Source organism: Prionailurus viverrinus, chromosome F2 (genome assembly GCF_022837055.1).
Source record: "Prionailurus viverrinus isolate Anna chromosome F2, UM_Priviv_1.0, whole genome shotgun sequence".
NCBI classification, from domain to species: Eukaryota; Metazoa; Chordata; class Mammalia; order Carnivora; family Felidae; genus Prionailurus; species Prionailurus viverrinus.
In genome coordinates, this window is record NC_062578.1 from 35,073,483 (window position 1) to 35,099,345 (window position 25,863).

The 25,863-nt window shown below is 35.6% G+C and overlaps 1 protein-coding gene across 6 annotated transcripts in view; it reads left to right on the plus strand.

Moving 5' to 3' along the window:
• CNBD1 (cyclic nucleotide binding domain containing 1) overlaps positions 1-25,863 on the plus strand; it is a 511,584-nt gene that overhangs the window by 299,260 nt on the left and 186,461 nt on the right. For all 6 annotated transcript variants that reach the window (XM_047842481.1, XM_047842482.1, XM_047842480.1 and 3 more), the window contains one exon: positions 2,542-2,732. In XM_047842481.1, the coding sequence (XP_047698437.1) occupies positions 2,542-2,732 (191 nt within the window). The remainder of the gene's footprint in view (positions 1-2,541; positions 2,733-25,863) is intronic.

The following is a 25,863-nucleotide window of genomic DNA, read 5'->3' on the forward strand; positions in this document are numbered from 1 at the left end:
GACGCTTAACCCACTGCGCCACCCAGGCGCCCCTGCCCAAAAAATTTTTAAATAATCTTCTCATTGGTAAAATTTAGTTATCTGTATCAGTTTTGAAATTTATAGTTTATTTAAACTCAATAAATGGTAACTGCCACATAAAAATTTATTATGTACAATACAGAAAATTTTGACACATGTAGATAAATCGATTTGGCATGACACGGTTTGAACTGGAAGTTGAAGAACATGTGACTCTCCCAGATTCAGAATGAATGCAACACTAGGATCAAATCTTAGGCCCTCCCCTTGCCTCCTAGACCAGTACTTGGTACATTTGTAGTACTTTATTTGGAAAGAAGGAATCATCAATATATAATGAATCATTTAAAATGGTATCTACTATTACTACTAATAAAAGCATGGTATCTATGTAAAACATAGTCCTCTCTTTGCCATTTCAAATGCAACTGTCATCTTTATATATAAGTGGAGTTAGCACCTTCCAGAATAGAGCAATTTGACTTATTCTTTTGGTGAGTATAATTTGAGGACTGATGAAATCTTTTCTGACTAAAATATTTTCCATGAATCTCAAAGTCTACTCCCCCTCTAATTAGTTTAACTCCTTAAGGGGCTCCTTAATATTACAGATATTTAAAAAATGTAATTGTGAAAACTAATGCATTGTAAGTAGAGATTAATTAGTCAAATTCACTGTCACTGGGCCAAAGCCTGAAGGAAAAGGAAGGTTTTCTTCAGAGAAACAGAAGAGTTACATTCATCAGTAAAACAAACATACTTTATGGTTAGAGTTAAGTGAAAGTACAATATTCACAGAAACTGTTTTCAGCTGTGAGTAATAGAGAACTAAAGGACACTAGTTTACAAACGTTTAGGATTTATTTAGGTTACATAATAACGAAGTCACAAGAAATATTTAAAGGTGAATTTCCTGAGATTGTCCTTGCCTTTTCCTTTTAGTTGCAAGATGCTTCTCCAGCTCCAACATCATAACTTTGTTCTAGGTATCCGGGAAGAAGGAGTTGCATGCATGTTTGGAAAGCAAAAATTCTCCCAGTGTTTTATTAATTAGAATCATGTCACAGGGCGACGCATATAAGAATATCTGCAAAACGTAATTTTTAAACGCGTATGTAGCACTCAATAAAATTGTGGTTTGGTGGTAAAGAAAAAGGAGCATATTAATATTGGGTAGGCAATTAGCAGCCTTTGGAACAAAATTATTTCATAAAATGTACCTCTTTCTACAATTTTTATTCTATGCTAAGAATTGCCAGTTAAGTCTATACAAAAACAAAATACAAATGTATTTATTGGAAAACAGCTTTACCCAACTGCCTTTCCCCCTATGTAACTGATCAAAATCATTACCACTCTTACAACATTTTATTATCTTTCCCTTTACAGTGTACTTTCTACAATGTAGTTCCATACAGCTCACCTGATAGCTATTTAAAAGCAATGTGTCTGCAATGCTTTCACCACATGGATTAGATGTTTAGTGACAAGTGATATTGTGCTATCCAGAAAGACATCTATTTTAAGCTCAAGTATTCAGGCAAAACAACCCTTGCTTTAAAGAAGACTGAAAATCACTATCCTGTCGTCATTGTATACAGATGGTAACCAATAAGCCCCACTAATAAAGCACTTATTTAGAAAAAAGCAGAAAAGGCAAGCAGTTGGCATCTCTTAGACATTAAAAAAAATTGCCCCTAAAAATCAACTTGTAAAGTTTCTATTTGTAGCAAAATAATAAGAAAATTTTAAGAAAAATCTCTTTTCACAGCACTTGAATAATTTGCTCCAATCCTAAAAAGTAATGTAAACATTTGGAAAATGACATCATCTGGTTCCCAGGTCCTGTTTCTTCAAAAGGTCAGGTTTCAGAAGAACTAGAATGGATTTAAGTTGTATCCAAAATGCTCACAACTGAATAAACCAACCAAACTTACACAGGAACATAGTTAAACTTTAGAAACTGGAATTAGAGGAGTGATTGTGGAGAGTTAAATTGTGAAGTATGAGAAATACTGGAAAAAACTCTTCCTCCTATTAATGATCTGCATCTCCAAACTAGCTTCTATGAACAATCATCATCATGTCCAAAGAAAAGACAAAAATTAATAATAGATATATATTATTACTTATATAAAATAAGCAAAATGGCATTTTTGAGGAGGAGGTAACATTTTAAAGAGTTCAAGGTGTTTTCTGATCCTATTTTTCTCAAAATGTCTTAAATCCATTAACTGTAATATGCTTTCAAGGTTCTTTTTCCAGAATCTATCAGTTCCATGAGGATTGATTATTGTAATTGTCAGAAAAAAATTCTCCAGATGTGGAAACATGTCTTTGCTATTCTTTTTTATTTGAGTAAATTATTTGTGAATATCTAAGTGCTATGTTAGAGTCCTCATTGAATAGAAGAAATCTACTAAAAGCAATGCAAGTGTAATATGATGTGTTCATGTCTATACCAAAGAACCTGGGAAATAAAGCCAACAGTATATCTTTTTTGGTTTTGTTTTGTTTCAGTGGTTGGAAATGATGGATTTTATATAATACTGAAAGGTTCAGCTCGACCTCAAACAAAGGCATATAAAGATCTGATTGATGAAAATGAGTCAACATCCTCTTTCATACCTCAGAGTTTCCAAGGATTTGTTTCCAACGAAGACTTCAAAAACATACTTGCTGAGATGCACACACCTTCATGTGATCCAATGGTAAGAAATGAATATTTCCTTTTTCCATAAGCAACCAAAGTATCATTATTTTAAAATTTGATCTCTGATATGTAAATCTAGATATCTTGAGTGAGTTCTTAAGTATTAAATATAAAAAATCTTTTAAAAATCTTTATATCTTTTAAAAATGAAAATTATCCTGGGGCACCTGGGTGGCTCAGTTGGTTGAGTGTCCGACTCTTGGTTTTGGCTCAGGTCACGATCCCAGGGTCATGGGATCCAGCTCAGCATGGAGCCTGCTTGAACTTCTCTCTCTCCCTTTGCCCACCACTCCCTGCCCTGCTTGTGCTCTCTCTACATATATCTAAAATTAAAAAAGAAAAGAAAATTAAACTATTAATATTGAACTTGAAATTTATTTAAGAAATTTTAATGAGGGATGCCTTCAACAACATACCACCCATTGGCAGGGATTATATAGTATATTTGATAACCAGGACAACTAGGATGGCCAATGTGATTGGATCACTGAATGAGGAAGAGGGTAGTTTGAGATAAGGGAGGGGGAACAGGTAATTTAAGGAGAAGAATACAGAAGACAAATCATGAAAGGTCTTTTTAATCAAGTTAAGAATGTATGCTTATCCTATTTATCTTAAGAGCAACGCTAAGGTCAAGGTGATTCCATTACAAGGTCTTGCTTGAAGAAAATCTCGTGTTTATATGTATTATCAAGACTATCAGCTAGCCAAAAAATTAAAGTTCAGTATTTTTTGGATCTCTGGATACTCTCTGTGGGTATCAAATGTAGTTTGACTAGAATTGTAGCTTAAAAAAAAGCCAGTTTTAGATTTATAATAGTCAAGATGTTCAGGATACAAAAAACAAAACAAAACAAAACGATGAAACCAATTAAAGCCAAATTATTCAGCACTACGGATTGAAGTCAGGAAAACCTAGGACATTCTCAGGTTCAAGAGGAATGAGTATGGATAAAACTATGAAAGAAAGATGAAGATAAAAAATGAGACAAGAATATAAAAGTATATTGTTGCTGATCACACAGGAACAGGTAATGTTTCTGATCTTTCCTTTTTTTTAATCTTTATTTATTTTTGGGAGGGGGTGGTGGGAAGGGACAGAGAGAGAGGGAGACACAGGATCCAAAACAGGTTCCAGGCTCTGAGCTGTCAACACAGAGCCTGATGTGGGGCTCAGACCCATGAACTGTGAGATCATGACCTGAGATGAAGTTGACATTTAACTGACTGAGCCACCCAGGTGCCCCTGATCTTTCTTGATAGAGATGAAAAAGAATACATTTGTCACTCAATGGCCACATACCAGGTACCTGATGCCATTTCATTATACTTGAGGGAAAAAATACCATACTTGGCACAGTAGCTATAAGTAGAGCTACTTCTTGGTCCACTTTAATGTAGTCAACTCTACTCTTCCAGGACATATTTGTTTGTTCATTTGGTGAGGGCAAAACTCATGAATAAATGGGAATGTGATGGGACCACCACTTCTGAATTCTGCATTAGGTCTGTGAAAGTAGTACTAATCTGTTATTCTGCTTGGGATGAAGTGTGTTTTTCTCCAGTTTAGTTGAGTTGTCATTAAAAAGTAAAAATGGTGTGTATTTAAGGTGTATATCTCAAATGTAAATAAGGTAAAATTATCACCACAATCAAGCTAATTACCATATTCATCATCTCACATAGTTATATTTTTGTGGTGAGAGCACTTAATATCTACCCTCATCAAATTTCAGGTATACAGTACAGTATTGCTAACTTTAGTCCCCTGCTGTACATTATATCTCTAGGATTTACTCATCTTGCATAACTGAAACTGTGTAGTCTTTGAGCAATATGTCTTCATTTCCTCTACCCCGCAGTCCCTAATAACCAACATTTTATTCTTTGCTTTTATGAGTTTGACTATTTTATTTACTTTTTATTTTTTTAAATGTTTATTTATTTTTGAATGTGGGAGAGAGAGAGAAAGAGAGAGAGAGAGAGACAGAACATGAGTGGGGGAGGAGCAGAGAGAGAGGGAAACACAGAATACAAAGCAGGCTCCAGGCTGTGAGCTGTCACCACAGAGCCTAATGCAGGACTCAAATTCATGAACAGTAAAATCATGACCTTAGCCAAAGTCAGATGCTTAACCTATTGAGCAACCCAGGCGACCGAGTTTGACTATTTTAGATTACACATGTAAGTGAGATCATAAAATATTTGTTTTTCTATCTGGCTTATTTCACTTAACACGGTGTCCTTCAGGTTCATCCATGTTGTAACAATTGACACTTTCTTTAGCCATTCATCCATGGATAGACATTAAATTGTTTCCATATCTTGGCTATTGTGAATAATGATGCAATGAACATGGGAATGCAGATATTTCTTTGAGAGAGTGTCATTTCTTTAGTTGTCTACACAGAAATGAGATTAATGGATTGTATGGTAGTTCTATTTTAAACTTTTTGGGGAAACTCTATATTATGTTCAGTAATGGTTGTACTAATTTACATTTCTATAGTATACAAAGATTCTCTTTCCTCCACATCTTTCCCAACACTTACCTTTGTCTTTTTGATGATAGCCATTCTAACAAGTGTGAAATGATAACTCATTGTGGTTTAAATTTGCATTTTCCTGATAATTAGTGATATTGAACACTTTTTCCTATATCTGTTGGCCATTTATTCTTAACATATGAAATTTATTGTCAAATTGGTTTCCATACAACACCCAGTGCTCATCCCAAAAGATGCCCTCTTCAATGCCCATCACATACCCTCCCCCACCTCCCACTCCCCCATCAACCCTCAGTTTGTTCTCAGTTTTTAAGAGTCTCTTATGCTTTGGCTCTCTCCCACTCTACCTCCTTTTTTTTCTTCCCCTCCCCCATGGATTTCTGTTAAGTTTCTCAGGATCCACATAAGAGTGAAAACATATGGTACCTGTCTTTCTCTGTATGGCTTATTTCACATAGCATCACACTCTCCAGTTCCATCCACGTTGCTACAAATGGCCATATTTCATTCTTTCTCATTGCCACATAGTACTCCATTGTGTATATAAACCACAATTTCTTTATCCATTCATCAGTTGATGGACATTTAGGCTTTTTACACAATTTGGCTATTGTTGAAGTGCTGCTATAAACATTGGGGTACAAGTGCCCCTATGCATCAGTACTCCTGTATCCCTTGGGTAAATTCCTAACAGTGCTATTACTGGGTCATAGGGTAGATCTATTTTTAATTTTTTGAGGAACCTCCGCACTGTTTTCCAGAGTGGCTACACCAGTTTGCATTACCACCAACAGTGCAAGAGGGCTCCCGTTTCTCCACATCTTTGCCAGCATCTATAGTCTCCTGATTTGTTCATTCTGGCCACTCTGGTGTGAGGTGATATCTGAGTGTGGTTTTGATTTGTATTTCCCTGATGAGGAGTGACGTTGAGCATCTTTTCATGTGCCTGTTGGCCGTCTAGATGTCTTCTTTAGAGAAGTGTCTATTCATGTTTTCTGCCCATTTCTTCACTGGGTTATTTGTTTTTCGGGTGTGGAGTTTGGTGAGCTCTTTATAGATTTTGGATACTAGCCCTTTGTCCAATATGTAATTTGCAAATATCTTTTCCCATTTCGTTGTTTGCCTTTTAGTTTTCTTGATTGTTTCCTTTGCAGTGCAGAAGCTTTTCATCTTCATGAGGTCCCAAGAGTTCATTTTTGCTTTTAATTCCCTTGCCTTTGGGGATGTGTCCGGTAAGAAATTGCTGCAGCTAAGGTCAGAGAGGTCTTTTCCTGCTTTCTCGTCTAGGGTTTTGATGGTTTCCTGTCTCACATTCAGGTCCTTTATCCATTTTGAGTTTATTTTTGTGAATGGTGTGAGAAAGTGGTCTAGTTTCATTCTTCTGCATGTTGCTGTCCAGTTCTTCCAGCACCATTTGTTAAAGAGACTGTCTTTTTTCCATTGGATGTTCTTTCCTGCTTTGTCAAAGATGAGTTGGCCATACTTTTGTGGGTCTAGTTCTGGGGTTTCTATTTTATTCCATTGTCTATGTGTCTGTTTTTGTGCCAATAACATGCTGTCTTGATGATTACAGCTTTGTAGTAGAGGCTAAAGTCTGGGATTGTGATGCCTCCTGCTTTGGTCTTCTTCAAAATTACTTTGGCCATTCGGGGCCTTTTGTGGTTCCATATGAATTTTAGGATTGCTTGTTCTAGCTTCAAGAAGAATGCTGGTGCAATTTTTATTGGGATTGCATTGAATGTGTAGATAGCTTTGGGTAGTATTGACATTTTGACAATATTCTTCCAACCCATGAGCATTTCTTTTGTTTCTTTTCTTTGTTTCTTTGTTTTCCATTTCTTGGTTTCTTCTTCAATTACCTTCATTAGCTTTCTATAGTTTTCAGCATACAGATCTTTTACATCTTTGGTTAGATTTATTCCTAGGTATTTTATGCTTCTTGGTGCAATTGTGAATGGGATCAGTTTCTTTATTTGTCTTTCTGTTGCTTCATTATTAGTGTATAAGAATGCAACTGATTTCTGTACATTGATTTTGTATCCTGCAACTTTGCTGAACTCATGTATCAGTTCTAGCAGACTTTTGGTGGAGTCTATTGGATTTTCCATGTATAATATCATGTCATCTGCAAAAAGTGAAAGCTTGACTTCATCTTTGCCAGTTTTGATGCCTTTGATTTCCTTTTGTTGTCTGCTGATGCTAGAACTTCCAAAACTATGTTAAACAACAGCAGTGAGAGTGGGCATCCTTGTCGTGTTCCTGATCTCAGGGGGAAAGCTCTCAGTTTTTCCCCATTGAGGATGATGGTAGCTGTGGGATTTTCATAAATGGCTTTTATGATGTTTAACTATGTTCCTTCTATCCCGACTTTCTTGAGGGTTTTTATTAAGAAAGGATGCTGAATTTTGTCAAATGCTTTTTCTGCATCGACTGACAGGATCATATGGTTCTTATCTTTTCTTTTATTAATGTGATGTATCACGTTGATTGATTTGTGAATGTTGAACCAGCCCCGCATCCCAGGAATGAATCCCACTTGATCATGGTGAATAATTCTTTTTATAAGCTGTTGAATTCGATTTGCTAGTATCTTATTGAGAATTTTTGCATTCATATTCATCAGAGATATTGTCCTGTAGTTCTCTTTTTTTACTGGGTCTCTATCTGGCTTAGGAATCAAAGTAATGCTGGCTTCATAGAATGAGTCTGGAAGTTTTCCTTCCCTTTCTATTTTTTGGAATAGCTTGAGAAGGATAGGTATCATCTCTGCTTTAAACGTCTGGTAGAACTCCCCTGGGAAGCCATCTGGTCCTGGACTCTTATTTGTTGGGAGATTTCTGATGACTGATTCAATTTCTTCGCTGGTTATGGGTCTGTTCAAGCTTTCTATTTCCTCCTGATTGAGTTTTGGAAGAGTGTGGGTGTTTAGGAATTTGTCCATTTCTTCCAGGTTGTCCAGTTTGTTGGCATATAATTTTTCATAGTATTCCCTGATAATTGTTTGTATCTCTGAGGGATTGGTTGTAATCATTCCATTTTCATTCATGGTTTTATCTATTTGGATCATCTCCCTTTTCTTTTTGAGAAGCCTGGCTAGAGGTTTGTCAATCTTGTTTATTTTTTCAAAAAGCCAACTCCTGGTTTCATTGATCTGCTCTACAGTTTTTCTAGATTCTGTATTGTTTATTTCTGCTCTGATCTTTATTATTTCTCTTCTTCTGCTGGGCTTAGGCTGTCTTTGCAGTTCTGTTTCCATTTCCTTTAGGTGTGCTGTTAGATTTTGTATTTGGGATTTTTCTTGTTTCTTGAGATAGGCCTGGATTGCAATGTATTTTCTCTCAGGACTGCCTTCGCTGCATCCAAGAGCGTTTGGATTGTTGTATTTTCATTTTCATTTGTTTCCATATGTTTTTAATTTCTTCTCTAATTGCCTGGTTGACCCATTCATTCTTTAGTAGGGTGTTCTTTAATATCCATGCTTCTGGAGGTTTTCCAGACTTTTTCCTGTGGTTGATTTCAAGCTTCATTGCATTGTGGTCCGAAAGTATGCATGGTATGATCTCAATTCTTGTATACTTATGAAGGGCTGTTTTGTGACCCAGTATATGATCTATCTTGGAGAACGTTTCATGTGTACTCGAGAAGAAAGTATATTCTGTTGCTTTGGGATGCAGAGTTCTAAATATGTGTGTCAAGTCCATCTGACCCAAAGTATCATTCAGGGCCCTTGTTTCTTTATTGACCATGTGTCTAGATGATCTATTCATTGTTTTAAGTGGGATATTAAAGTCCCCTGCAATTACCACATTCTTGTCAATAAGGTTGCTTATGTTTGTGAGTAATTGTTTTATATATTTGGGGGCTTCCGTATTTGGGGCATAGAAGTTTATAATTGTTAGTTCTTCTTGATGGATAGACCCTGTAATTATTATATAATGCCCTTCTTCATCTCTCGTTACAGCCTTTAATTTAAAGTCTAGTTTGTCTGATAAGTATGTCTACTCCAGCTCTCTTTTGACTTCCAGTCGCATGATAAATAGTTCTCCATCCCCTCACTTTCAATCTGAAAGTGTCCTCAGGTCTAAAATGAGTCTCTTGTAGACAGCAAATAGATGGGTCTTGTTTTTTTATCCATTCTGATACCCTATGTCTTTTGGTTGGCGCATTTAGTCCATTTACATTCGGTGTTATTATAGAAAGATATGGGTGTAGAGTCATTGTGATGTTTGTAGGGTCATGCTTGTAGCGATGTCTGGTAGTTTGTCTCACAGGATCCCCCTTAGGGTCTCTTGTAGGGCTGGTTTAGTGGTGATGAATTTCTTTGGTTTTTGTTTGTTTGGGAAGACCTTTATCTCTCCTTCTATTCTATATGACAGATTTGCTGGATAAATGATTCTCAGCTGCATGTTTTTTCTGTTCATCACATTGAAGATTTCCTGCCACTCCTTTCTGGCCTGCCAAGTTTCAGTAGAGAGATCCGTCATGATTCTTATAGGTCTCCCTTTATATGTTAGAGCACGTTTATCCCAAGCTGCTTTCAGAATTTTCTCTGTATCCTTGTATTTTGCCAGTTTCACTATGATATTTCATGCAGAAGATTGATTCAAGTTACATCTGACGGGAGTTCTCTGTGCCTCTTGGATTTCAATGCCTATTTCCTTCCCTAGATCAGGAAGTTCTCAGCTATTATTTCTTCAAGTACACCTTCAGCACCTTTTCCTCTCTCTTCCTCCTCTGGAATACCAATTATGCATAGATTATTTCTCTTTAGTGCATCACTTAGTTCTCTAATTTTCCCCTCATACTCCTGGATTTTTTTTTCTATTTTTATCAGCTTCTTCTTTTTCCATAATTTTATTTTCTAGTTCACCTATTCTCTCCTCTGTCTCTTCAACCTGAGCTGTGGTCATCTCCATTTTATTTTGCAGCTCATTAATAGCATTTTTTAGCTCCTCCTGGCTGTTCCTTAGTCCCTTGATCTCTGTAGCAATAGATTCTCTGCTGTCCTTTATACTCTTTTCAAGCCCAGTGATTAATTTTATGACTATTATTCTAAATTCACTTTCTATTATATTGTTTAAATCGTTTTTAATCAGTTCATTAGCTGTCGTTATTTCCTGGAGGTTTTTTTGAGGGGAATTCTTCCCTTTCGTCATTTTGGATAGTCCCTGGAGTGGTGCAGAACTGCGGGGCACTTCCCCTGTGCTGTCTTGAATAAGCAAGTCTTGTGTTGGTGGGCGGGGCCACTGTCAGACCTGATGTCTGCCCCCAGCCCACCGTTGGGGCCACAGTCAGACTGGTGTGTACCTTCTCTTCCCCTCTCCTAGGGCCGGGATTCACTGTGGTGTGACATGGCCCGTCTGGGCTACTTGCACCCTGCCAGGCTTGTGGTGCTGGGGATCTGGCATATTAGCTGGGGTGGGTAGGAAAGTTGCACAGGGGCTGGAGGGGCAGGCTCAGCTCAGTTTTCCTTCGGTGTTCTGCTTCAGGAGGCGCCCTGTGGCACACAGAGAGGGAGTCAGACCCGCTGGAGGGATGGATCCGCAGAAGCACAGCGTTGGGTGTTTTTGCGGTGCAAGCAAGTTCCCTGGCAGGAACTGGTTCCCTTTGGGATTTTGGCTGGGTGATGGGCGAGGGAGATGGCGCTGGTGAGCGCCTTTGTTCCCTGCCAAGCTGAGCTCTGTCATCTGTCCAGGGCTCAACAACTCTCCCTCCCGTTGTCCTCCAGCCCTCCCACTCTCCGAGCAGATCTGTTAACTTACAGTCTTCCAGATGTTAAGTCCCGCTTGCTGTCAGAACACACTGCCTGGCCCCTCCATTTTTGCAAGCCAGACTCGGGGGCTCTGCTTTGCTAGCAGGCTACCCCTCTACCCCAGCTCTCTCCCACCAGTCCGTGTAGCGCGCACTGCCTCTCTGCCCTTCCTACCCTCTTCCATGGACCTCTCATCTATGCTTGGCTCCAGAGAATCCATTCTGCTAGCCTTCTGGCGATTTTCTGGGTTATTTAGGCAGGTGTGGGTGGAATCTAAGTGATCCGCAGGATGCGGTGAGCCCAGCATCTTCCTACGCCATCATCTTCCTCTGTTGGCCATTTATATGTCTTCTTTTGAGAGATGATATTTAGGTTATTTTCTCATGTTTTAGTTATGTGTTTCTTTCCTATTGAGTTGTGTTTCTTATATATTTTTGGGTATATATTAACCTTATCCAGATATGTGGTTTGTGAATATTTTCTCCTATTCTGTAGGCTGCCTTTGACTCTGTTGATTGTTTCTTTTGCAGAAGCTTTTTAGTTTCATGCAGTCTCAATTTTCTATTTTTGCTCTTGCTACCTGTGCTTTGGTGTCATGTCCAAAAAATCACTTCCCAGAGCAATGTCAAGAAGCTGTTCTGTTTTCATCCAAGAGTTTTATGCTTTCAGGTCTTGTGTTTAAGACTTTAACCCATTTTGAGATGGTTTTTGTATATGGTGTGAGAGAACAGTCCACGATTTTTGTTTGTAGATGGATATCTTGTTTTTCTAACATCATTTATTGATGTGACCATCCTTTACTTATTGTATGTTCTTGGTACTCTTATGGAAGATCAGTAACTGTAATGAATGGATTTATTTCTGGGTTTTTTATACTGTTCCATTGGTCTATCTCTCTGCTTTTATGCCAGTAGCATACTGTTTTGATTACTGTAGCTTTTTAATATAGTTTGAAATCAAGAAGTGTAATGCCTTTGTTCTTTGAATTTGTCCTTTAAATTTTCACATACAAGGGGACCTGAATGGCTCAGTCGGTTAAGCGACTGACTTCAGCTCAGGTCATGATCTCACAGCCTGGGTTCCAGCCCTGCGTCAGGCTCTGTGGGTTCCAGCCCTGCATCAGGCTCTGTGCTGACAGCTCAGAGTCTGGAGCCTGTTTCAGATTCTGTGTCTCCCCTCTCTCTGACCCTCCCCTGCTCACACTCTGTCTCAAAAATAAATAAACATTATATTTTTTTAATTAAAAAAATTTCACATATAAATAATATCCTACAGTATTTGTCTTTGTCTAATTTATCTCACTTAGCGTAATGCCTTCCGGGTCCATCCATGTTGTCACCAATGACAATATTTCCTTCTTTCTCATGGCTGAATAATATTCTATTGCATATATAACAGATCTTCTTTCCTTCATCCACTGACAAACCCTTAGGTTGTCTCCATACCTTGAGTATTGTGAATAATGCAATAATAAACATGGAAATGCAGATATCTCTTCAATATCTTGTTTTCATTTTTTTTGGATATATACCCAGTTGTTGTATTACTGGATTATATGGAAGTTATATTTTTAATTGTTTTGAGGAAATTCCATGCCATTTTCCATGTGGGCTGAACCAATTTACATTACCACCAGCATTGTATAAGGATTTCTTTTTCTCCACATCCTCACTAGCATGTTATTTCTTGTCTTCTTGAGGATAGCCATTCTGTTATAATGTGTGAAGCGATTTGCCATTGTGGTTTTGATTTGCATTTCCCTGATGATTAGGTGATGTTGAGTATCTTTTCATGTACTTATTGGCCATTTGGCTGTCTTCTTTGGAAAAATGTCTGTTTAGTTCTTCTGCCCATTTTCAAATCAGATTGTGTTTTGTTGTTGTTGTTGTTACTGAGTTGCTAGAGTTTCATATATATATATATATATATATATATATATATATATATATGATACATTTGGATATAACCACTTATTTGTTATATGGTTTGCAAATATTTTCTTTTTTTATATGTGTTGTTTTTCATTTTGTTGACAGTTTCTTTTGCTGTGCAGAAAGTTAGTTTTGATATAGTCCCACTTATTGATTTTTGCTTTTGTTGCATTTGCTTTTGGTATTATATCCAAGAAAATGATTGTCAAGATCAATATCAAGGAGCTTCTTCCCTAAGTTTTCTTCTAGGAGTTTTAAGGTGTCAGATCCTATGTTTGAGTCTTTAATTTATTTCAAGTTAATTTTTGTGAATGATAAAAGATAGGGTCCAATTTTGTGTTTTTTTGCATGTGTTTTCCCAACCCTACTTGTTGAAAGGACTATTGTTTCCCCCACTGAATATTCTTAGTGCCCTTTTAAAATATTAGTTGACTGTATATGTGGGGTTTATTTCTGAGCTCTCTATTCTGTTCCATTGGTCTCTGTCTATTTTTCAGCCAGTATCATACCATTTTAATTACTATAACTTTGTAGTATGGTTTGAAATCAGGAAGTGTGATGCCTCCAGCTTTCTTCTTTCCCAGGATTGCTTTGGCTATTTGGGGTCTTTTGTGGTTTCGCACAAATTTTAGGATTGTTTTATTTCTGTGAAAAATGCCATTGGAATTTTGATAGAGATGACATTGAATCTGTAAATTGCTTTAAAGAGGATGGAGATTTTAACAATATTTATTCTTCTAATCCATGAGCATGGAATATTTTTCCATTTATTTGTGTCTTCTTAAATTTTTCATTAATGTCTTATAGTTTTCAGTATACAGGTCTTTTACCTCCTTGGTTAAATTTATTCCTCGGTATTTTATTCTTTTTGATGCAATTGTAAATTGGATTTTTTTCTTAATTTCTCTTTTATTATTAGTTGTATAGTTCATTATTAATGTATAGAAATGTAACATATTTCTGTATATCGATTTATTATTCTGCAAACTTTACTGAATTCATTTATTATTTTCACAGTTGTTGGTGGAGTTTTAGGATTTTCTGTATATAAGGCCATGTCATCTGCAAATCATGAAAATTTTGCTACTTCCCAGTTTGGATACCTTTATTTTTTTTCTCTTGCCTAATTGCTCTTGCTAGGAATTCCAGTACTGTGTCAAGTAATAGCAGTGAGAGTGGCACCCTTGTGTTGTTCCTGATCTTAAGGAAAAGCTTTTAACCTTTTATCACTGATATGATGTGATGTTATCTGTGGGTTAGTTGTATATGGCCTTTATTATGTTGAGTCATGTTCCTTCTATACACAATTTGTTGAGGGTTTTTATCATGAATTTATCATGTATTTTCTCAGATGCTTTTTTATATCTATTGATTTGATCATATGGTTTTTATATTTCATTCTATCATTCTATTAATATGTTACATCACATTTATTGATTTGTATATTTTAAAGCATACACATAAATCCCTGTTGCTCATGCTGTATAATCTTTTAACTGTGTTGTGAATTTGCTTCGGTAGTATGGAGATTTTAACATTTATATCATATAATATATATTATTTATTATATATTATATTATATAATATATAATAACTATAATGTTTTTTTGTTCCCATGAGCACAAAATGTTTCCATTTATATGTGTGCTCTTTAATTTCCTTCATCAGTGTTGCATAATTTTTAATGTATATGTCTTTTACCTCTTCAGTTAAGTTTATTCCTAAGTATTTTATTCTTTTTGTTCTTGGAAATTCTTTGAGGATTGTTTTCTCAATTTCCTTTTTGTAGTTTTTTCCTTGTACTTTTCTTTGTAGTTTTTTTTCCTTTTTTAAGAAAAGCCTCTGATTTTTATGCTGATTTGGTACTCGGCAACTTTACTGAACTAATATATTATTTCTAACAGTTTTTGGTGGAATTTTGGAGTTTTGTACATATAAGATTATGTCATGTGCAAACAGAGATAATTTCTCTTTCTTCTTTCCGATTCGGATGTGTTTCCTTCCTTCCTTCCTTCCTTCCTTCCTTCCTTCCTTTCTTTTTCTTTCTTTTTCTCTCTCTTTCTTTCTTTCTTTCTTTCTTTCTTTCTTTTTTTCTTTTCTGTCTTTCTTTTCTTTCTTTCTTTCTTTCTTTCTTTCTTTCTTTCTTTCTTTCTCTTTTCTTTTTTCTTTCTTCCTTTCTTTTCTTTCTTTCTTCCCCCCCTCTTTCTTTCTTCTATTCTGCTTCTCCATCTCCTCTGCCTCCTCCTTTCTCCTTACCCTTCTCCTGTTCCTTCTCCTTATTCTTCTTTTCCTCTGTCTAATGTCTCTGTCTAGGAATTCAGTACTATGTTGAAAGGAAGTGGCAATAGTGGGTATTCGAGCCTTGGACTGGATCTTAAAAAGAAAATGTTTCACTTTTTCCTTCGATGATTGCAATGTTAGCTATTGGCATTTTGTACATGGCCTTTATTTTGTTGAGGTACATTTCTTCTATATCTAGTTTTGATTTTATATATTTAAAACATCTTTTTTTCTTAGACTATGAGTTTGTCAATATTATCTTTAAAAAAAGCATTGGTTTTATGGAGTTTTAAGTGGTTTTCCTATCCTCTATTTGGCTTATTTCTGTTCTGATCTTTATTATTTCCTTCTTTCTGCTAACTGGCTCAGTTTGTTCTTCTTTTTCTAGTTCCTTAAGCTATAAGGTTAGTTTACTTGAATTCTTTTTTATATAAACATTTATCACTATAAATATTCCTTTTAGGACTTCTTTTGCTATATCCCAAAAATTTGGTATTGGTGCTTTCTTTTTCTTTGTTTTGAGATTTTTCTTTAATTGCCTTTTGATTTCTTCTTTGACCCTGTGGTTCGTGAAGAGTGTATTGTTTAGTTTCTACATATTTGTACATTTTCCCTTTTTCTTATAGTTATTAATTTCTAGTTTCATTTCATTGTTGTTGAAAAATATGCTTGTGATGATTTTGGTCTTAAATTTATTAAGACGTTTTGTGACCTAATGTGTGATCTATCCTGAAAAATATTCCTTGTGCATTTGAGAAGACTATATAGTCTTCTGCTGTTGGGTGGAAACTTCCGTATGTCTGTTAGGTCCATTTGGTCTATAGTGTTGTTCAAGTCAGTTATTTCTTTGTTTATTTGCTCTGTAGTTGAGAGCATCCAGTTTTGAATGAGGTCTATTGAAGTCTGTTATTATGCATGTCCTTAAATCTAAAGTAAGTTTCTCACAGTGTATTGCTGGTTCTTGTTTTATTTTTATCTATTTAACCACTCTTTTTTTAATTAGGGAATTTGATCCATTTACATTTAAAATGATTAATGGTAAGTGAGAATTTACTATTGTCATTTAGTTAATTGTTTTCTTTATTTTTAGTAGTTGTTTTCCTCCTTTGTCATCCTTTATTTGATTTTTTTTTGGTAGTAATTTGCTTTGATTCTTTTCTCTTTATCTTTTGTGTATCACTAAATATCTTGCAGTTAGATTTCTTTAAGTTGATAACAATTACAATCACATACAAAATTTCTACACTTTTACACTCCCCCCACTTTGTGTACTTATAGTCAGAGTTTACTTATTTTTATATTGTGTATCCATTAATAACTTTTTGTGGTTATAGCTATGCTTAATATTTTTGTATTGAACTTTTAGATTAGGATTTGAAGAAATTTATGTACCACCATTACAGTGTTGCATTATTCTTTATTTGACTGTATATTTACCTTTACCAGTAGGGGTTATGCCTTTTTAATTTTTTTTTACAGTTTATTTTTTATTTATTTTGAGAGAAAGAGAAGGAGAGAGAGAGAGACAGAGTAAGAGAGAGAGTGAGAGCTGGGGAGGGTCAGAGAGAGAGGGAGAGAGAGAATCCCAAGCAGGCTGTGCTGTCAGTGCAGAGCCTGATATGGGGATCAAACTTACCACCTGTGAGATCATGACATGAGCCAAAATCAAGAGCTGGAACTTAACTGACTGAGCCACCCAGGCACCTCAAGAGTTATGCTCTCAAGTGCTTACACATTGCTGTTTAGCATGTGTTTACTTCAATTTGAAGAAATCTCTTTAGCAGTTCTTCTAAGACCTGTCTTCTAAGACTGATGAACTCCCTCAGTTTTTATTGTCTGAGAAAGCCTTTGATTTTTAAAGGATAGTTTTGACAGATACAGTCACTGGCAGTTTTTTTTTTTTTCTTTTAGTACCTTAAGTATATCATTCCACTCTCTCCTGGCCTGCAAGGTTTCTACTGAGAAATGCATTGATAATCTTTAGTGTGACAAATTGCTTTTCTCTTACTGCTTTCAAAACTATCTTTGTCTTTGACTTGAAATTTAATTAAATATGTCTTGATGGAGACCTCTGTATATTCAACCTACTTGGGTTCTTTGGGCTTCTTGAACTTGATATCTATTTCCTTCTCCATGCTTAGGAAGTTTTTGGTAATTATTTCTTTAAGGAGGCTTTCTGTCCCTTTCTGTCTCTGTCTCCTCAGATTAGGGTGTGTATGTGGTAATGGCTTTGGATCCAAGGTGTCCACATGCCAATACTCAGGGGCTGTGGTGATTTTGGCCCTGGACCTCTGGGGCTCCAATTCCAGCATAGCTCAACAGTGTGGACTCTGTTGTCTCCAGCAGCTGAGTCCACATTGGCAAATATTGTGGAGGTCCTCTGTGGTGATGGCTGCTGAGGTCACCTGCTCTTCTTTACTCCCACCAGAGAACTCACAATGGAGAGGATTCATTTTGGCACTGAGCTATGCTGGCCTGGGGAATGAGGTGACATAGGTAAAATGTTATCTTGCTTTTTCTATATGGCCACTTTGCTTTTTATGGTGCATCAGTGGCATGTTGCAGCTTCTTAATTATATTCCAGAACCCTCTCACAGCTATTTTCATTGGTGGATAATTGCTAAATTGTGTTTTTTTTTTGTGAGGGAACAAGGACAGGGTGGGACATCTAAGTCTGCTATTTTGATGATGTCTGTGATATTGTTTTGATTTACTATCTTAGCTACAGTTGAATGGGGTATGGAGAGAATAATTTCAGAGGCTTCCACTTGATCTTCCTTAATAATAGTGCTTACCAGAAAGGCCAAGAAACCAATCTAAGGGCTCTACTAAGTCTCCTTTCAAATTGTACATTTCAGGCCCATGGAAATTACTATGAGGTAAGTCTTTGGACCCCATGGAGCCACTGTGAACCAGACCTGGGTAAAAACTCCATTTTTAAATGCATTCTCCATATTTTCTCATGTAACAGATTGTCATTGTGACACTTAATGTACTCAGATTTTAAAGTCATTAGCCCAAGTTTCAGGGTCCAACACAATACTTGCTAGGCTGTGAATGCAACCTTATCTTGAGCTAGCTATCCTTATAATTAATGGCAGGCCCAGCACTCAGCTTTTTCTGTCTTCCAACTATATAAGAGGATATTTCATTTATATACTGTCATGGAGGCCTTGGATTGCATACTTCACCTTAAACTGATGATTGATTTTCTTCACCCTTCTTTGTCTTTCTCCAGTGTATGGATATCCCCAAGCAACAGTCATTCTATTCTGTGGCTGTTATAATTACTCATCCCTGAACCTCTCAAAGGTCTGAGATATAGTAACTTCCAGTCATTCTCTTCTGCCAATACCCCATTCCTGTTCAACATCATTAAAAGTTTTATCAGTTGTACTACTCCAGTATGCCAGGGACTATCAGTACTACATGATGGATTTTTATTGCAAACTTGCTGACAGGCAGTATGCTGCTCTAAGGTCCTTTTTTTTCCCTACTTCTGATAAAATATTTTGAAAAAAAAAGGATAAAAGTAAAGGACAATTTTTTAACTACTATCAACTCTAAGCCTTTTAAGTCTGCTGAAGAACAAGTATGTGATTATTGACTAAAATCTATTTCAGATTACTAAAAATGTAAATTATCCTTGCTGACACTGTGCCTTATAAGAAAATGTGAGTTTTAAGACATGTTGTTCTTTGCCTAGTTTTAGAAACTTAAATTTTTGTTTATTTATTTAATGGGGACTTAACAAATAAAAATATGATTCTTGAAGATTTGTGCTAGGGAGAGTTTTTGTGGTTTTTCACAAATAAAGGGTTATTTTTTTTCCTCCATCTATTTGGCTTCTTTTTTATTGTATTGTATCAGAGAAACAAATTACAAAAAAGAAAAAAAAATAATATCTTTACTCTTTAATTTAAACTTCTGATAGTTTTGAGGCACCTGGGTGGCTCAGTTGATTCAACATCTCTTGATTTCAGTTCGGGTCATGATCTCACAGTGGTTTGTGAGATCTAGCCCCATGTCAGGCTCTTCATTGACAGTACAGAGCCTTCTTGGAATTCTCTGTCTCCCTCTCTCTCTGCCCTTCTCTCCCCCACCCCTGCTCTCTCTCAAGCTAAGTAAATAAATTAAAATCATTAAAAAAAACCTTCTGGGGCACCTGGGTGGCTCAGTAAGTTGAACGTCTTACTTGGCTCACTTCATGATCTCCCAGTCCATGAGTTCAAGCCCTGCATCAGCTCTATGCTGACAATTTAGAACCTAGAGCCTGCTTCAGATTCTGTGCCTCCCTCTCTCTCTGTCCCTCCCCCACTTATGCTCTGACTCTCTCTGTCAAAAATAAATAAACATTAAAATAAATAAATAAATAAACTTTTAACAGTTTTATAAACAAGTGGGCATTATCTGAGTATAATGAACATAGGTGAAAAAAACAATCTAAGGATCAAATTCATTTTTCATGAGACACAAACATCTGTTGTACTTCTTCCCTGCTATCTATGTACACTGGACTAAAAAAAATTAGTGTGATACAAATATACAGCAGGAATTTTTATTTTTTATTAACATTGATTTGTACATTAAAAGCAAAAGCTTTTCTATTATAGTGTTTTATATAAGGAGAGGAATGAAAAAAATTATATATTCCTTTTGAGATCACCAACTTAATGATTCTGAGTAGTTTTAAATTTTTTAATTCATTTTATCTTTTCTAATTAACCTCACAGTTTTTCAAAGAACAATCATAAGGAAAATTAAATTTATTTGGAATCATCTCATTATGGTATGGTATATGGTAAAACACACACACACACACACAGTCACATGTGCTATCATAACAATATTTTATATTTTATATACTCTTGTATCTAATAAATGAATACATATTTCGCTATATTTTTATTAAAATGTATTTTTGATAAGATAACATTTAGCACCATTTTAAACACAAATATTTAAGTTGAAGATCTTCAGTAATTATTAAAAGAAATTTTCAGTTTATAAATAGAAATTTTCTTTTAAAAATAAGCATTTGAAGGATGCCTGGGTAGCTCAGTTGGTTGAGCATGCTATTTTGGCTCAGGTCATGATCTCATGGTTCATGAGTTTGAGCCCTTCATCAGGCTCACTGCTGTCATTTCAGAGCCCACTTCAGATCCTCTGTCCCTCTCCCTTCCACTCTGCTGCTCATACTCTCTTTCAAAAATAAATATTAAAAAAATTAAAAATATAAAAATTTGAAACCACATGAAAAAAAAAACTTTGCTAAAAAACCTGTATTGAATGAGTTGGACACAGTAGAGTGAAATTATAAAATACCTTTATTTCTTTTTCATACCAAAGTTATTTATTTATTTATTTATTTATTATTTTTAATGTTTATTTATTTTTGAGACAGAGAGAGACAGAGCATGAATGGGGGAGGGTCAGAGAGAGGGAGACACAGAATCTGAAACAGGCTCCAAGCTCTGAGCTGTCAGCACAGAGCCCGACGCGGGGCTCGAACTCAGGACCGTGAGATCATGACCTGAGCCAAAGTCGGCTGCTTAACCAACTGAGCCACCCAGGCGCCCCCCAAACTTTTTAAATAAGCTGTGTAGCATTATTCTTCCTTGCTCTCTGGATTAAATCTCAGTGAAATCCTAGGTATTAACAAATAGCCTCATTTTTTTAGATATTAAAATTTCCATCCCTGTCTTTGTATCAAAATTTCGAACTGTCGTGCTTGACAGCACAGTGTATGCCTTCTTGTGCCATAATTCTGCTGTGAAGAAAGGGGTTATTCCCTTTTTCTTACTATGTACTCTACTCAATTTACTAGCTGCTTTTTTTCTGGCTCCTCTCAGCCAGGATCAAGAAGGAAGGGAGGGTGTTTTTAGAGGTAAAATTCTATGGTTATCTTTTGTGATTTGATGTCTAAATGCATGCAGTCTTTTATATATTCTTTTTCCTGTAACTTCCTGAAAGGGTGCTGTCTCCTGTATGGGAATTATTTAATACTACACCCTTCATGGTTTCAAGCAGTGGAAGACCACCAGTCTTTCTTCTGGGTCAGTTCATGTTTTCTGTTAGTTTTCCAGGTTGATTCCTTTTTCTGGACAGTTCCACACTGGTTTCCTTTGGTGAGCCTACTTGGATGATGGGAGAGGCAGAGTCACACATTTACCCTTTCAAATTCCTGTTTCCTCACTTTGAGTCTCAGGGGGAAATGGAGAGGGCAGAAGGGAGAAGACTGTGTGATTCTGACAAACTCGCACTGAACAAACTTTGTCATCAGTTCCCTGATTTCAGCTTATAATCTCTTGAGGTGGAAAATGAACTAAAGTTCACAAAACTGATTTTATAATCTCTAATTCTCTGTGCAAGTTCTGCAAACTTTAATCCCTATAACTGAAACAGCAGGGAAAAGTCACTCACAAAAACGAAGCACTCTGATAGTAAAAATATCTATCAACTAGCCTTTATATAAGTAATTTTATTTTGTACAACTTAAGTTTAAATAAATATAAGTATAACATCTTGGGATAATTGGAAAAAATGCATTTAATATTCCATGTGTCATTGGTATACAAACAACATCCCATTTTATTTATACACGTGTATATACATATATATATAATAAAATACATATGTAATAAAATTTGTGCATACCCACAACACATAGATTAAATGCAAATTTTCCAATTATTATATAGTTATACATTATGTAATCATATGCATCTTATAACATTTATATTATATATTATATAATTATAGATATCACATTACATATATATAATAGGATGTGTGTATACACATTAGAATACACATAATACATAGAATGTAACAATACATTTTTATTTGCTTATTTCCGCAGAAATTTTACATATAATTTAATTTTTTTCTTTAAACCACTGCAATTTGGCTAAAGTAGCTCTTTACCATGTGTTTTGCTATATGAAAAATCAGTTTAAACAAGCTAGTTTTTAAAGGAAAGTTTTTTTCTTTTCCTGATGCTACAGATTCACAGTTAAATTGGTTAGTTTTATTAAGTACTTATTATATAAAAATGTATTTGTGTTAACTCCTGTGGTGGGTTTATGATACAATCTTGAAATGACTACAGATGTAGATTTTGAAGTTGTCTATAAAGATATGTGATATTCAAACCACAAAAATAAATACTCTGATAAAAGCAGTATTAAAAAGAAACAGTTGAATTCAAGGAGCAAATTTGATTAATTCCACACTTGGAAAGATGGACTAGAGCCCGGCAAAGAAGCAAAACTAGAACTGTGACAGAATCCTAGACACCAGGGGAGAAGAAAATGTCCTAAAAGGTAAAATGATTAAATGGTCATTGACAGACATTTTGAGGCCCTTTCTTTTACATTGAGAGCTTTGCTTGGAACCCTCTTGCTTGGCTGTGTCTTGTGACCCATTGTGAGCATTTGTTAGGTGACTTGATAGCATCTTAGTTGGGAGAAAATAAGTTTCCCTTGAATATATATAATTATTAAAAAGTTCAAACCTTTAACCTGAGATATTTTTGTGCTTTTCTTTAGCAAGTTAGTTCATTAAATCTAAAAATAAAGCACAACTGATTTAACTAATTGCACATTATTCGTCAGCAGGTTGGATGCTTTGTTGCCGTAATAATTCTTGCAAAATTAGTATTTCTCAATTATAAAAATTATAAATAATAAAATATTATTTTCTCATTCTCCTAATATGGTTAAAATTGAGATAATTATATGCTATTCATGTCTGTTACAGATCTGGCCCTTTGTTTTTAGATTTTGGTAAACATTTCTCCTAGCGAGCATAGCAATCAACACACACACACACACACACACACACACACACACACACACACTATTATTTGACAACATTGTGATGGAGCCAAAGATTACTGAAATAAAACATAAGGAATTTTCCTTATTCTTAATAGGGTAACAAAACTGACTCTTATAAGAACAGGAAAAATAGTATATGTTAGGTGGAAACTCGTTCTGACAAATACTATGGTATTTGGAGGAAGAAAAAGTTCATTGTGGATTAGAGTGGCCAGAAGCATATCATGGAGTTGAGAAGCTTGAGTTATGTCTCTAAGGAGAAATGATTTCTAGATCAATGAAGAAAAGCACTATCCCTTTATTTTATAGAAATCCATAGAATAGAGCATATATTGAAGGAGCTGCCAGAGACATCTGTGCCTTCCGTACATTGTGTGGCCTTATGCAATGACTGTAATAACACCACCTTATGAATATAAGTGTTGGAGTCAAACCACACTTTATAGCTGTGGAAACATGGACAACTTACTAAGACTCTTAACTTCAGGTTCCTTACCTGTAAAAACTGATCTAGTAATAATACCCACTTTAGATCATTGTATTAAATAAGAATATATAAAGCACTGAGAAAAATGTCTAGCATATTATAAGAACTGAATTTTTACCTATAGTTATTATTATTATTAATGATGTTTTTGTTTTTGCTTTTCATTTCATCATTTTTAACCATTTTTTACCTTTAGGCTGTCCTTATTTCTTGCCAATACATTGCAAGCATTTCTATCCTTATATTTAATCTACAAACCCCCTCAGTTAACCATCTACATTGTCACTAGAGTGACTTTTGTAATGTCAATGTGATTATGTTGCTCTCTTGCATAAAATGCTTCAGTCACTTCTAAAATAAAATTTAAATATTTTGCATGTGTTTCAAGGCCCTTCATGAATGAATTCAGCTGTCCAGTGCACCCATATTTCTTTCTAACCACATGAAACTATTTGTAGATCACTGAAGACTTGTTGTCTCCATGACTCTACACGTCTTGTTTCCTATACCTGGAATGACATGCTCCTTTGGAGTTTCTTCAAAATCTCTCATGCATTCAAACTCATCAAGCTTTACTTTCTCTGACAAAACAGTCTCTCACTTTCCCTTGTGCCCTGATTTATTTTGTATATGCCCCTAGTTTTTGTCATATGACTTACTTTTTTATTTATTTCTGTTTATCTTCATTCTACTGTAAACTGAAGTTAATCTAACCTTTACACCTTCTGTCCATAAGTATAGTGACTGGCATAGTTACATAGGTTATTTATTATTTTTTTTAATTAACAATAGTAATTATCTGGTCTTTAATGGAAAACACAGTTCTCTTCTGGGTTTTTGAACTTCTACAAGTCTTGCTGGGAATTCTAAGAACACAAGGCCCTGACTGCCCATTGGCTGGGTATTTTATTTTATTTTATTTATTATTATTATTATTATTATTATTATTATTATTATTTTAATTTACATCCAAGTTAGTTAGCATATAGTGCAACAATGATTTCACTAGTAGATTCCTTAATGCCCCTTGTCCATTTAGTCTATCCCCCTCCCACAACCCCTCCAGTAAACCACAGTTTGTTTTCCATGTTTAAGAGTCTCTTTTGTTTTGTCCCCCTCCCTATTTTAATTTAATTCCCCTATATTAATTTTGCTTCTCTTCCCTTATGGTCATCAGTTCTGTGTCTTAAAGTCCTCATATGAGTGAAATCATATGATATGTGTCTTTCTCTGACTAATTTCATTTAGCATAATAACCTCTAGTTCCATCCACATAGTTGCAAATGGAAAGATTTCATTCTTTTTGATTGCCGGGTAATACTCCATTATATATATGTACGACATCTTCTTTATCCATCCATCCACCAATGGACATTTGGGCTCTTTCCATACTTTGGCTATTGTTGATAGTGCTGCTATAAACATGGGGGTGCATATGCCCCTTCAAAACAGCACACCTGTATCCCTTGGATAAATACCTAGTAGTGCAATTGCTGGGTCATAGGGTAGTTCTGTTTTTCGTTTTTGAGGAACCTCCATACTGTTTCCCAGAGTGGCTGCACCAGTTTGCATTTCACCAGCAGTGCAAAAGAGACCCTCTTTCTCCACATCCTCACCAACATCTGCTGTTGACTGAGTTGTTAATGTTAGCCATTCTGACAGGTGTGAAGTGGTATCTCATTGTGGTTTTGATTTGTATTTTCCTGATGATGAGTGATTTTGAGCATTTTTTCATGTGTTGGTTGGCTATCTGGATGTTTTCTTTGGAGAAGTGTCTATTCATGTCTTTTGCCCATTTTTTCACTGGATTATTTGCTTTTTGGGTGTTGAGTTTGATGAGTTCTTTATAGATTTTGGATACTAACCCTTTATGTGATATGTCATTTGCAGATATCTTCTCCAACTCTGTTGGTTGCCTTTTAGTTTTTCTGATTGTTTCCTTTTCTGTGAATAAGCTTTTTATATTGATGAGGACCCAATAGTTCATTTTTGCTTTTGTTTCCTTTACCCCTAGAGACGTGTTGAGTAAGAAGTTACTGTGGCCAAAGTCAAAGAGGTTTTTGCCTGCTTTCTCCCCTAGGATTTTGATAGCTCCCTGTCTTATGTTTAGGTCTTTCATCCATTTTGAGTTTATTTTTGTGTATGGTGTAAGAAAGTGATCCAGGTTCATTCTTCTGCATGTCGCTGTCCAGTTTTCCCAGCACCACTTGCTGAAGAGACTGTCTTTATTCCATTGGATATTCTTTCTTGCTTTGTCACAGATTAGTTGGCCATACATTTGTGGGTCCATTCCTGGGTTCTGTATTCTGTTCCATTGATCTGAGTGTCTGT